At 37.1% G+C, this 15179-nt stretch overlaps 1 protein-coding gene across 1 annotated transcript; it reads right to left on the bottom strand.

Annotated features, from left to right (window-relative positions):
- Positions 1–1730: 1730 nt before the first annotated feature.
- Positions 1731–2666, bottom strand: LOC306640525 (olfactory receptor 52D1-like; the record flags this gene model as incomplete). The annotated part of the gene is made up of 1 exon (XM_079104810.1): positions 1731–2666. The coding sequence occupies one exon, from the start codon at positions 2664–2666 to the stop codon at positions 1731–1733; it is 936 nt and encodes a 311-aa protein (XP_078960936.1).
- Positions 2667–15179: the final 12513 nt, after the last annotated feature.

The following is a 15179-nucleotide window of genomic DNA, read 5'->3' as shown; positions in this document are numbered from 1 at the left end:
TTGTTGTAATGACAGTATTTATTTATTTTAGTCTGCTTATAAAAATTGCATGTAGAACCTTAGAGCATGAGTGACAGAACACTATTCCACTGCAGTTTTGTCTTTTCTTTAGTTCCATTCAAACACATTCATGTAGCATGTAGTTTTTATGTGTCTGAGTTTCATCACTTAACAATGCCTGTGAGATTTAGCCATGTGAAATAACAGAATATCAAAAAAATGCACAAGACATAATAGAAATCAGTGAGAAAGAATAATTATCTATGAATTAATGACAATTTGGCCAATAGATGTTTTATAGCAATAATATTTTAAAGAGGAGGACAGTGACTGGAAAAGACTAACAGAATGTTATAACTGGAAAATCAAATTGGGTAGCTACAAAAGTATAGTTCAAGAATGAGGGTGAAATAATGAAATCTTCAGAGGAACTGATAACAGAGAAGGCAAACTTTATGTAGCAAAAGTGTATGATGAAGGTCAAGTTATATACTTAAGAAGGGAATTTAGTTAAAAGGTGAACAAAAGGAAATTTGTAAATATGTTAGTGTGTCACAAAGGTCTACCAGTGACCTGCTGTTCTCCATTGTGTTGGTTCAGATCTCTGTGTGTCTGTCTGTCTTTCTCTTTCACTTCTGATGATTCCCCATATATTTGTTGTTTGGTTTTGTTTGTTTATGAGAAAATAGTAGTTTGATGAAGAGTTGTACTTGGAATACAGCAGACTCATAATATTGATTACCACAACTTTTATGCACATTATCTAAAGAAGAACTTAGAGTTAAAATGAACTGCAAACATCTTAAAAAGAATAACAGACAATATATCAAAATTCTTCCTTTCTTTTAGTAATCTTTGATATATCTGTACCCAGAATGCTGAATAGATTTCAAAAAGTTTAGATGTTTAGAAAAACACCGTGAGAATATAAAATATTCAGTCATATAATTCAAATGGGCAAATATCATTGCGCATATGTTCCTATTAAATATTTTCCTATTATAAAAACATGATCATCGCAAAATATAAGATTTCAGAGAGAGACACTGGAATTTTATTATAAGTGAAAAATTAGCATATTTTCCTTCACACATGAAAATAAATGGATCAAATTCAATTGGTCTTCAAATATCAGAAGATAATGGAAGATTAAGTAAGATCTCTCAAAAGAGGGAACAATAACATAGGAATAAGCAGAAATCTAAACATAACATCCTAGGAAGTACTAAGATGGTTGTAATAATGGTTCAGGAGTTAAGAATGGTGATGCACAGTAGCAGACTTAATTACCGTGGAAGATTGCAGACAAGAGTGGGCATCATAGTGAGACCATATCTCAAAAAAAAGAAAGTCATTAAAAGTGATATATTCTCTTAGACTCCTGTTTTCTGAAATCCTATCCTTATGTTCAGACTCAATGTTCCTATAATAACAGTATATAGTTATTAATGTCAGCTATAGTGATTATATTAAAATAATTATTATTGAGCAGAACAATGAGATTCTCATTTTAGAATAAGGCCACTATTTATTTGGAAAACATTACTGATGTATTTCCACAATTGACACATCTGTGACAAAACACATTGTCTTTGGATAAATTGTATCCCAGAGAAAATTCCTAGCCAATTGATCTTAAAAAGCACCTTAAGGAAGAAACCACACATTCTAAGATAGATGAAAGAGTGTTTTATTCATATACTGATAAAAACGCTTCAATACAGAGACTTTCAAAAGCTGAAGAATTTAAGGAACCTATCTCGTATCCTCTTGGTCCTTACTCCATAAATAATGGGATTTACCATGGGTGGGACAAGAAGATAAATGTTAGCCACAAATATGTGGATATGGGGAGCCACATGGTGCCCAAACCTGTGGGTGAGAAAAGAGAAGAAGGCTGGGGTATAGAACACTAAGATGACACAGACATGGGAGACACAGGTACCCAAGGTCTTGAGTCTGGCATCCTTGGATGGCAGGTGGAAGACAGTGTGGAGTATGAGCACATAAGAACAAATGATCAGTATGAAGTCCACTCCTCCAGTAAGGAAGGCAACAATGAGGCTGTAGGCTCTGCGGATCCGGGTCTCAGCACAGGCAATCTTGATGAGGGCCATGAACTCACAGTAGGTGTGGGAAATTATGTTGGTTCTGCAGTAGGGAAGCCAACGTAGCAGAAAGGGATGAAGACTGAGAAGTGTTGTGCCCCGGAGTACAATAGCTAGACCTATTTCCCCAATTACACTGAGTGTCAGGATAGCTGAGTGTCTTAGTGGATAGCAAATGGCTACATAACGATCAAAAGCCATGGCCAGGAGGAAGCCAGACTCCATGGTGGAGCATGAGTGTATCAGAAACATTTGAGTGAGACAGGCTTCAAACCGAATCTCTCCATCATGGAACCAAAAGAGGCTGAGAAGTTTGGGTACAGCTGTAGTACACACGACAAGGTCAGCAACAGCCAGCATGCAGAGGAAGAGGTACATTGGTTCATGGAGGCTGGGATCTGTCTTGATGATGAACAGAAGTGAAGAGTTTCCCAGTAGATCCAAAAGGTAAACCAAACAAAAAGGAATGGAGATCCAGATGTGAGCAGCCTCCAACCCAGGAATGCCAATGAGAATGAAGGTTGTTGGATGGACATCAGTCTTATTGTATGCTGACATCACAGGATCAGATATTTCTGTTCTCCTTATGGATGTTTCTTCTAAACTGAAAAAAATAATAATTTATAAATTTTTCAATTGTTTATAAATTTTATGAACTGTCAAAGAAAGCCAAATTGGAAGGAACTGTGGGTCATGGAGTAATTACCATACCTATGACTATTTAGATAGAAATTATTTTATTATCTATGGAGTCAGGTATAATTATTTCCATCCTGCCTTGTTTGGAAAGTAGCAGGAAATGATGAAAATAGTGCCTGAAGGTGCTGTCTACACTGAGAAGGAAGAATCATTCTTTCTTATTGACTTGTACCAAATCTTGTGAATCTTCTTAACCTGTTCAACATTAATAATTTGTATATATATATATCAATATTGATATTTTTACTGACATATGAATTTGTAATTTGTAATGACTGATGTATAAATGCTAAAAGAGGAAAAATCTTTAAGTACCAAATACCATACATAAATGTATGAAAATTTTACCATGTTCCACTGAGAATTAAATTATCATGTTCCATGACACCAATTGAGAATTAAATAATGTTTAAGAGTGCTATATTTGGAGGAGTAAGAGAGAGTAAAGTTATAAGAATGAGACAGGAGGAAAGTTTCAAATAAAGAATTGCTTTTTTTTTAGGATTTAGTAGTAGTTTATACACATTCCAGGCAACAGCGTGTGGCTTTGTGACAGAACAACCAACATAGAGCAGGTGTGTCCATTATGGAATAATCACAGGGAGATTTACTCACAACTCCCTGAGACTCATTAGAATGATAACAGGAGAAGGCCGACACATTTTGTCAGGAAATAAATTAATCATTGTACTTTCATGACTCTCCTCTGGCCACGCTGTTGTGTGTTACTCTTGACATTAGCAGGAAATTATTAAAACAATTTGATTATAACTTTGAGTCTGAGTTTATATCACTTCCTTAATTTACATAATTAATCAAAAATCTTGTTCTTGGGTAAGTTCACTCTCCACCTAATCATCTACTAAACTTAAGCATATATGTAAGCATCCACCTAAGGTTCAGTTCACAATTTTCTCTCCTCAGCATACTTCTGCATTTTGTGACAACACTTCAGCCCCATGTTGCAATTTGCTTATTGCACTCTTTCCATTTCTCAGGAATGACTATTAGAACCACAGTTTTTAAATCATGCAGACCCCTTAGTAGATAGTATTTTTAACTTTTATTTTAGAGAAATATGGTTGGTACTGTTCCAGAAACTCTTTCATTACTATTATAGATATTTATAGTTGTGGAGCACTAATGAAAGCAACTCTTAAGCCAGCGTCCTAGGAATCTTGTGTTGGAATATATATAGTAGACTGGGTTTCTGTATTGAGTTGCAATGATGTGATAATTTTAGTCTCTGTTTTTAAAGTTTCACAAATAAAGTTTTGGCTTACTCTATTTGAACTTCAGAATCTGTAGGAATAGAGACTCTCTTTCTCCCATGGAAACACCTGGATATGGTGTCAAGGGAGCTTTGGAAAATCTGGGAATGTCATTTTTTTGAGCCAGGGCATATATTAGACAGAACAAAAATATAGGGAAATCAGATTACTCGAATGGTTTGTAATAATACAATATTTATAATCAAAGAATATTTTCAGAGTAAATTTATCCTTTTAGTTTTAGTATTTTTTAATCAAAGAATTACAGGAATATTTAAAAGGGCAATAATTTTATAGCATTTATAACAACAACAAAATCTCTTATGTTTGTTTACTAACTATCCTTCCTCCAAAAAGACAACCAATTTTTACTCTTAGTTATTAACATGCTTTTACTCTTATCAAATAATAAAAATCATTCAAAATGGTTAAGAGTCATCATCCTTCATGAAAGTAGTATTAGTGTTAAAAACTTGTGTTACCTTTATAATGTGGTACAGTAAATATACTGAAAATAAAAAGGCATATTTCTCTGAACAGATATAAAAGATATTAAAATAAAATGAACATTAATTTGATATTTTTCATTATTGGAATATACATATAAGACATGTAAATATATAATTATGGATCATTTAAATACAGTTAAAGGGAAATTTTTAGATACACAAAGGACTCTAAATGAATATACACCAACATAAGAATCTAAAATATGTGATAGAAAGGTAGAAAGGATCATAGCATAAAATTTACATTTTCCATTATTATGCTATTTTTAATTGTCACACTGTATTCATAATTACCTGTAGTGTTAAAGTAACAAAATAAATAATGTAGAGCTGCTGTTGTATAAATCAGAAAAAAATGCAAACCAAGGCATTAGATTAAGATGTGACCTCTCATGCTTTGTAAAATATTACCAAATTTAAATAAACAAAACTTTGTGTCTTTGTTCTACTTGGTACTATCAAACTTAAAACATTTAATAATTATTTAATAGAAATGAAGATTATTCAGAAATCAAATTCCTCTGAGATTATTTTTCTAGATACCTTGAATGATCATGGAAACCCTCCTTGATGTCCCTATAGTAGGTGGACTCACCTGTCAATTATTTTCTCCCATAATGTATTTTATATTTCTTCACATCTCCTTTTTGTACTGTATATTCTTACTGAATAGAAATGATGCTTTCCTAAAGAAAAGTGATTTTTCTTTTCTTCTCTTTTCTTTCCAACGAGTTAATGAAGAATAAATGGGCAAAGTAATGAAATATTTTTATTATTGTGAAAAGTAATTTCAGTATAAATTTAAGGTAATCAGTCTACAATCCCTATATTTCTTTCAGTATAAGTATTGTATAGTCTACAAAAATCCTCAAACCCTGTATGCACTAATAGTTTCCTGACACTAATGTTAAAATTTAAGTTATGTCTAAGGATCAGTTTTCAACAATATAAAATTCATTTAGCATTTGTTTTTTGTCTGGCTGCATCCTCGAGATATTGGTAGGGAATGGAGGAGAAGAAAATCACATACACTTTTGGAGATTAATAAAACAAATGGACTATAATGTTTTTATAATGTTTTAATGCAGGATTGCCTGCATCCATTGTTCATCTCTTTAAGAAAACAAAATAATATAAACTAATATGCACTGAGAATCTATTAGATACTATGTTAAGTGTACGGTTGGCTCTAACCCATTTTGTCCTCAAGGAAGTTTTAGCATAGGTGAACCTACTGATGCCATAGATAAGAAAAGTAGCTAAGACTATCCAACAGGTTTCCCAGAGCTATTCTTATATCAATTAGTGGGTCTGATATTTAAATCCAAGTAATTATGAAGCTTTAATGCTTTTATTAAGCCCTCAAATATATGTACCCCATAGGGTTTTATAAATGTAAATTGACATACAGCATTTCTCACTGCTTTAAGAAGAATGAAATATTAATGAAAATGCATAGATTTCTAAGGTTTGCTCAGCATATTCTCTGGAATATCCCCTCCCATCGTTTCCTTCATCAGTCATTCTCTAGTATGCTCAAGTATTTAGAAAAACCCATGCACAAATTCATTCTTAAAGAAAGTTGCAGCTCATTCCCAACCTATAACAGACACCATTGACTGTATGATAGATGCAGCCCATTCAGGGTGACCCCAAAGCAATGGCTTCTGTTCCTTCTAGAAATCTTACACGCATCTGTTTTTCAGAACCTGGCTGGTTTCCAACTACCTAACTATCATCCAACTAACTCAGACTGCAGTGAAGAACTCTGTGCCCTGCCTCACCTCGCTAGGGCTCTCTGTGGATCAAAAGAGCACCCACATGATTTGAGAAAATCTTCTGTTCTCCCAGGACTTATAGTTTTTCTGAACGAGCTCAGTCATGGACAGTTTCCAGATGCCTAAGGCTCCCATGGGCAGGGAGGTTCTGTGAATTGTTCCCAAGTGCCAGAAGTTTCTCCTGTGCCTTATGGAGAAAATAACCTTGTCAGATAAACTTCATCCAGAAATAAGTTATACTGCTTTTGATTATGAATTCAGAGGTAATGAATTGATATTTTGCCCCCAAAAAGAGAGGAAGAAATTCACCTATTTGTATATGAGACCTATCTGGAAAGCGTTAAAGTAACATCGATCAAGTAATAAAGATGTGGGAAAGGTGTGTTATATAAAATTTGCTGGAGGTCATTATTTTAGAGTAAGGCCCTACACTAAGCACCAGTATCCCAGAACAAAATAGCCACGAGGAGTCATGTGTGCCAAGTGTCGTGTAATCAAATGAAATGCTAATAAGAAATTCCCAAGCAGGTTAGTTTCTCCCCAAAACAGGACATTCATAGCAGCCAATAGGAAAGGAACTAGTCAACGTGACCCAGCAACACAAAGAACTCCCCTTAGTTTGCCCTTTACAAGAAAAGCAACCTGATATTAGCCAAATTACTTTATTTTCTTATTCTGTGTTCTTGTTCCTGCTCAATCTGCTCTACAAACCCCACTGTGTTCCCTTCCGAGAAGAGCTCCCTCTGTTTTGAGATGGGAAGATGCCTCATTATTGAATCACTAATAAAAGTCAGTTAGGTCTTTACACTCACATTCTTGGAAATTTTACTTACTTTTTTTTTTAATGGGAAATGCTGAAAATTATTATTGGTTATATTTGAAATACATGTATTATGTAGAGACTTAGCAGTCTGCAGTAGAACAAATTTGTATGGACGCTTGTTATGGCAATTTGTTATGGAGATTGCTTGTGCCAGTTGTTTTTCTATTTTTTATTATTTATTTTTTATTTATTTATTTTTTATTGTAAACAAATGGAATACATGCTGTTTCTCTGTTTGTACATGGTGTAAAGGCATACCATTTGTGTAATCATAAATTTACATAGGGTGATGTTGTTTGATTCATTCTGTTATTTTTTCCCTTCCCCCCACCCCTCCCAACCCTCTTTTCCCTCTATACAGTCCTTCTTTCCTCCATACTTGCCCCCCTCCCTAACCCTAACTCTAACCCTAACACTAACACTTCCCTCCGCCCATTATGTGTCATCATCCACTTATTAGCGATATCATTCGTCCTTTGGCTTTTTGAGATTGGTTTATCTCACTTAGCATGATATTCTCCAATTTCATCCATTTGCCTGCAAATGCCATAATTTTATCATTCTTTATGGCTGAGTAATATTCCATTGTATATATACCACAGTTTCTTTATCCATTCATCAATTGAAGGACATCTAGGTTGGTTAAACAATCTGGCTATTGTGAATTGAGCAGCTATGAACATTGATGTGGCTGTACCTCTGTAGTATGCTGATTTTAAGTCCTCAGGGTATAGGCCAAGGAGTGGGATAGCTGGGTCAAATGGTGGTTCCATTCGAAGATTTCTCAGGAATCTCCACACTGCTTTCCAGAGTGGCTGCACTAATTTGCAGTCCCACCAGCAATGTATGAGTGTACCTTTCTCCCCACATCCTCGCCAACACCTGTTGTTGCTTGTATTCTTGATAATCGCCATTCTAATTGGGGTGAGATGGAATCTTAGTGTAGTTTTGATTTGCATTTCTCTTATTACTAGAGATGTTGAACATTTTTCCATATGTTTGTTGATTGCTTGTAGATCTTCTTCTGTGAAGTGTCTATTCATTTCCTTAGCCCATTTGTCGACTGGATTATTTGCCTTTTTGGTGTAGAGTTTTTTGAGTTCTTTATAGATTCTGAAGATTAGTGCTCTATTTGAAGTATGATTGGCAAAGATTTTCTCCCACTCTGTAGGCTCTTTCTTCGCATTGCTGATAGTTTTCTTTGCTGAGAGAAAGCTTTTTAGTTTGAATCTATTCCAGTTATTGATTCTTGCTTTTATTTCTTGTGCTATGGGAGTCCTGTTAAGGAAGTCTGGTCCTAAGTCGACATGTTGAAGATCTGGACCTACTTTTTCTTCTATAATCTGCAGGGTCTCTGGTCTGATTCCGAGGTCCTTGATCCATTTTGAGTTTAGTTTCGTGCATGGTGAGAGATACGGGTTTAGTTTCATTCTGTTGCATATGGATTTCCAATTCTCCCAGCACCATTTGTTGAAGAGGCTATCTTTTCTCCATTGCATATTCTGGGCACCTTTGTCTAGTATGACAAAATTGTATTTATTTGGGTTTGTGTCCGTGTCCTCTATTCTGTACCATTGATCTACCTTTCTATTTTGGTACCAATACCATGCCGTTTTTGTTACTATTGCTTTGTAGTAGAGTTGAAGATCTGGTATTGCAATACCCCCTGTTTCACTCTTCCTGCTAAGGATTGCTTTAGCTATTCTGGGTTTCTTATTCTTCCACATGAATTTCATAATTGTTTGCTCTATTTCCGCAAGGTATGTCATTGGGATTTTAATTGGAATTGCATTGAATCTGTATAGCACTTTAGGTAGTATGGCCATTTTGACAATATTAATTCTTCCTATCCAAGAACATGGAAGATCTTTCCATCTTCTAAGGTGTTCTTTAATTTCTTTCTTTAGTGTTCTGTAGTTCTCCTTGTAGAGGTCTTTCACCTCTTTTGTGAGATTGATTCCCAAGTATTTTATTTTTTTCGAGGCTATCGTGAATGGGGTAGTTTTCCTAATTTCTCTTTCTAAAGATTCATCATTTATGTATAAAAATGCGTTGGATTTATGAGCATTGATCTTATAACCTGCTACTTTACTGAATTCACTTATGAGTTCTAAGAGTTTTCTGGTGGAATTTCCTGGTTCCTCTAAATATATAATCATGTCATCAGCGAACAGGGATAGTTTGAGTTCTTCTTTTGCAATTTGTATCCCTTTAATTTCTTTGGTTTGTCTAATTGCTCTGGCTAGAGTCTCAAGAACGATGTTGAATAGAAGTGGTGAAAGAGGGCATCCCTGCCTTGTTCCAGTTTTTAGGGGCAATGCTTTCAGTTTTTCACCATTTAGAATGATATTAGCCATGGGCATAGCATAAATGGCCTTAACAATGTTAAGGAATGTTCCCACTATCCCTATGTTTTCTAGTGTTTTGAACATGAAGGGGTGCTGTATTTTATCAAATTCTTTTTCTGCATCTATTGAAATAATCATGTGATTCTTGACTTTAAGTCTATTGATATGGTGAATTACATTTATTGATTTCCTGATGTTGAACCACCTTGCATCCCTGGGATGAAACCCACTTGATCATGGTGCACTATCTTTTTAATATACTTTTGTATGCGATTTGCTAAAATTTTGTTGAGAATTTTTGCGTCGATGTTCATTAAGGATATTGGTCTGAAATTTTCTTTCCTGGATGAGTCTCTGTCTGGTTTAGTTATCAGTGTGATATTGGCTTCATAGAATGAGTTTGGGAGGGTTCCCTCCTCTTCTATTTTATGGAATACTTTGAGAAGTATTGGAATGAGCTCTTCTTTAAAGGTTTTGTAGAACTCGGCTGAGAACCCATCTGGTCCCGGACTTTCCTTTGTTGGTAGGCTTTTGATGACTTCTTCTATTTCAGTACTTGAAATTGGTCTACTTAAATTGTGTATGTCCTCCTCGTTCAGTTTCGGCAATTCATATGTCTCTAGAAACCTGTTGATGTCTTCGAAATTTTCTATTTTGTTGGAGTATAGATTTTCAAAATAGCTTCTAATTATGTTTTATATTTCAATCCTGCCTGTTGTGATATTTCCTTGTTCATTCCGAATTTTAGTGATTTGGGTTTTCTCTCGTCTTCTCTTTGTTAGTGTGGCTAAAGGTTTATCAATTTTGTTTATTTTTTCGAAGAATCAAATATTTATTTTGTCAATTTTTTGTATGTTTCATTGTTTCAATTTCATTGATTTCAGCTCTGAGTTTAACTATTTCCTGTCTTCTACTACTTTTGGTGCTGGTCTGCTCTTCTTTTTCTAGGGCTTTGAGCTGTAGTGTTAGGTCCTTTATTTGCTGAGTTTTATTTCTTTTATTAAATGCGCTCCATGAAATAAATTTCCCTCTAAGTACTGCTTTCATAGTGTCCCAGAGATTTTGATATGACGTTTCCTTGTTCTCATTTACCTCTAAGAATTTTTTAATTTCCTTCCTAATATCTTCTGTTATCCATTCATCATGTAATAGCATATTGTTTAATCTCCAGATGTTGGAATAGTTTCTGTGTTTTACTCTTTCATTTATTTCTAACTTCAATCCATTATGATCTGATAGAATACAAGGTAGTATCTCTATCTTCTTGTATTTGCTAACATTAGCTTTGTGGCATAATATATGGTCTATTTTAGAGAAGGATCCATGTGCTACTGAGAAGAAAGTGTATTCGCTCTTGGTTGGATGGTATAGTCTATAAATGTCCGTTAAGTCTAAATTATTGATAGTGTTATTGAGATCTATAGTTTCTTTGTTCAATTTTTGTCTGGAAGATCTGTCCAGTGGTGAGAGAGGCATGTTAAAGTCACCTAGTATTATTGTGTTATGGTCTATTTGGTTTCTGAAATTGAGAAGGATTTGTTTGACATACACGGATGAGTCACTGTTTGGGGCATAGATGTTTATGATTGTTATATCTTGCTGATTTATGCTTCCCTTAAGCAGTATGAAATGACCTTCTTTATCCCTTCTGACTAACTTTGGCTTGAAGTCCACATTATCTGAAATGAGGATGGATCCTCCAGCTTTTTTGCTGAGTCCATGTGCATGGTATGTTTTTCCCAATCCTTTCACCTTTAGTGTATGGGTATCTTTTTCTATGAGGTGAGTCTCTTGTAGGCAACAGATTGTTGGATCTTTCTTTTTAATCCAATCTGCCAGTCTATGTCTTTTGATTGATGAATTCAGGCCATTAACATTCAGGGTTATTATTGAGATATGATTTGTTTTCCCGGTCATTTGGTTCATTTTTAAAATTTTATTTATTTATTTATTTGACACTACTTGGTTCCTCCTTTATTTGACAATTCCTTTAGGATAATTTCTCCCCATTCGGTAATTTGCTTCTTTGTTTTTCATCTCTTCCTCATGGAATATTTTGCTGAGAATGTTCTGTAATGCTGGCTTTCTTTTTGTAAATTCTTTTAGCTTTTGTTTATCATGGACGGATTTTATTTCATTGTCAAACTTGAAGGTAAGTTTTGCTGGGTATAAGATTCTTGGTCGACATCCATTTTCTTTCAGGGCTTGAAAAGTGTTGTTCCAGGCCCTTCTAGCTTTTAGGGTCTGGATTGAAAAATCTGCTGATATCCGTATTGGTTTCCCCCTGAATGTAATTTGGTTCTTTTCTCTCACAGCCTTTAAAATTCTGTCTTTATTTTGTATGTTAGGTATTTTCATTATAATGTGACTTGGTTTGGGTCTGTTGTAATTTTGTGTATTTGGAATCCTATAAGCCTCTGAACTTGATTTTCCATTTCATTCTTCAGATTTGGGAAATTTTCTGATATTATTTCATTGACTAGATTGTTCATTCCTTTGGTTTGTTTCTCTAGGTCTTCCTCAATCCCAATAATTCTTATATTTGGCCTTTTCATGATATTCCATAGTTCTTGTAGATTCTGTTCATGATTTCTTACCATCTTCTCTGTGTGTTCAACTTTGTTTTCAAGGTTAAATATTTTGTCTTCAATGTCTGAGGTTCTGTCTTCCAGGTGTTCTATCCTACTGGATATGCTTTCTATGGAGTTCTTAATTTGGTTTATTGTTTCCTTCATGTCAAGGATTTCTATTTGTTTTTTTTTTAATATCTCTAACTCTTTATTGAAATGATCTTTTGCTTCCTGTATTTGCTCTTTTAACTGTTAATTGGTGCGATTATTCAATGCCTGCATTTGTTCTTTCATCTCATCATTCAGTGCGTGCATTTGCTCTTTCCTCCCATCGTTTGCTTCCCTGATCATTTTAATTATGTACATTCTGAACTCCTTTTCTGTCATTTCTTCTGCCATGCTGTCATTGGGTTTTATTGATGTAACATCTAGATTTGTTTGCAGCATTTTCTTTCCTTGTTTTCTCATATTGTTCAGGTATCAGTGGACTGCTGAGATATTGCAGATTTCCTCTATTGACTTAAAATGTCCCTGAAGATTTCTATATATATCCCCCCCTTAGCCTTCAATAGACTGAAGTCTTGGAGGAAGTTGATAATACGGTGCTCCACAAGGTAGCTGCCTCTCTAGGAGTGGTGGCCTTCAGGTGGGGTATATTCCCTGCTAGTGGGCAGAGGTGCCTCCACTTGTTGACCAATGGTCATCCAAAGGGGAACTAGGCTGCGGGCTGAGGCAAGGCCTGTTTGCGCCTGTGTCTCTGGTTTTACTGTCCTTGTGGGGAAACCTCACCCAGCAGGGAAGACTCACGCGGTGGGGAGGTCTCACTGATCAGTTCCCCTCCTAGAGTTTCCCCTGAATTTACAGCTACCCCCTGGGATGGGCTGCCTTCCTCTGCAAAGTTCCCAGGGGCCCGGCCCTACCTCCTGGGCCTGGGAGCCTCACCCTTCGCAGATGAGTCTCCTTAGGCTGCCCCTCCTCAGAGAATCTGTCCGCATTCCTGGAACCTTCGCTCCATCCCTAAGCGTTTTTCTGTGCGACTCTTCCACCAAGAAGCCTCCTAGGTCCTGGACTCTACTCTGCACCTAATCACCTGGCTATGCCGCCCCTCCTCTGAGCATCCACCTGGGGCCCCGTACAATTGCTCTGAGTCCCAGAGACCCGCTGCATGTCTCTTCCTCCAGAGAGCCGCCCAGTGTGCCGGTGTGGTCACTAGGAGTCCAAGCAACTCACTGCGTGCCTCCTCCTCCCACCAACCGCCCGTAGCCCTGGCCAGTCACTCTGAGTCGATGTGACCCGCCCCGTTCCTCCTCCTCCTCCAGGTAACCCCCAGGTGTTCAGGAGCGGTCGCTCTGAGTGGCTCTGAATCCACGTGACCTGCTGCATGCCTCCTCTGGGCAGCCGCCCGGAGCTCTGGTGCGGCCACTGGAGACCAAGCGACCCACCGCGCTTCTCCTCCAGGCAGCCCCCCTGTGTTCAGGAGCGGTCGCTTTAAGTCCAAACAACTCACCAATCACCTCCTCCTCTGAGCAGCCACTGGAGCTCTAATGCAGTCACTGTGAGTCCAAGTGACCCGCTGCACTCCTCTTCCTCCTCCTCCTATTCCTCAGGGCAGGCCCCAGTGTTCAGAAGTGGTCTGAGTCCAAATAGCTCGCCATGCAGCTCCTCCTCTGGCAACTGCCTGTAGCTCTGGTGTAGTCACTCCGAATCCAAGCAGCCACACTCCTCCTCCTCCTCCCTAGGGCAGGCCCCTGTGTTCTGAGACCACACAGCTCTCCTCGCTGCTCCTCCCGTGGGCAGCCACCGGAGCCCCAGTGGTGGCTCCGAGTCCCAGCGCTGTGCTGAGCAGCCTCCTCTACGACACTCCCAGTTGTCCAATTTCACTGCTCCAGCTGGGGGAGGGGAGTCTCGCCGGGCAGCTCTACTTCACAAGTTCCCTGCGTTCCGGGACTACCGCCCCATCCAGGATGCCTCCCCAACGGGAGAGACTCACCCGGCTGCTTTGAGTTGGTCCCAAGTCTCTCAATATCTCCTCTTTTGAATCCTGAGTCCTGGAGCAACATGAAATGCAGTCACCCTCTAGTCTGCCATCTTGAAATGCCCCCTTGCTTTCTTAATGGATGAAGAAGAGGGCACATTTGTTTATCTTGTGATATCAACTACTAAAAATAAGGGTAGAGGAAGCCTTTATGTGAGGCTGGAAGACAAAGACATTTACATTCAAGTTAACTAGGGTTGAGAACTGGTAAACTCTTCTTGGCTGGTGCTTCTGTCTGCAGGTTTCATGAGGTAATAAGGCATCAAAAAAGAAAAACAAAAACCTTCCAACAGAGGCAGGTCCTGCATATCAGGACAGTGTAGAAGAATATTTCAAATGGCCAGCTAGATTTTATGAAAGAAAAAAATTATGGGGACAAGCAGGTTTTCAAAGCTATGAGATTGTTTTATTGCATCAGGTTGTTGGCAGAATTTTTGTTACATAAGTGGTGACCAAAGTCATTGGTCCTAAGTCCAAGAGTGTGTGATTTGTTTGTAAGAACTGTATACAAAATGAAATTTGCTAAATAAGAAATATCTATAAAACAAGGTTATATCTGATCACTTGAGAGAAACATTATGATCAGAGGCTCATATGAACCTAACTCTGTAATAAATATATGCTAATTAGGCATTCAAGTGAGTTAATAGAATATACCAACTGAGAGCAATGAGAATTGACTGTTATGTGTGAATATACAAATAGGTATATGCCTTTAGGCAGAATTGCTTACTCCTTTAAAGTAAAAATGGTACATATTTATGGTCTGCTAGATGATGTTTTGACCTTGGTATACATTTCAGGATGTCTAAATCAAGTTAGTTAATATGCCAATTATATTATATTTATCATTTTTTGATGTAGGGAAACTTAAAATCTATTCCCTTATCTAGTTTCAAGTATACTGACAATATTCTTCATGAAGTACCAAAGATTCTTTAGCTCATTCCTTCTATTTCTCTAAAATGTTGTAGCCTAAATCAGCATGTGCCCCTTGTCCTATGTCGTCTCCTGTCTCTTGTAAGGACAATTTATTTT

Source organism: Sciurus vulgaris (genome assembly GCF_902686455.1).
Source record: "Sciurus vulgaris genome assembly, chromosome: 11".
In the NCBI taxonomy this organism is placed as follows: Eukaryota; Metazoa; Chordata; class Mammalia; order Rodentia; family Sciuridae; genus Sciurus; species Sciurus vulgaris.
This window is presented reverse-complemented; position numbering and strand designations above follow the sequence as displayed.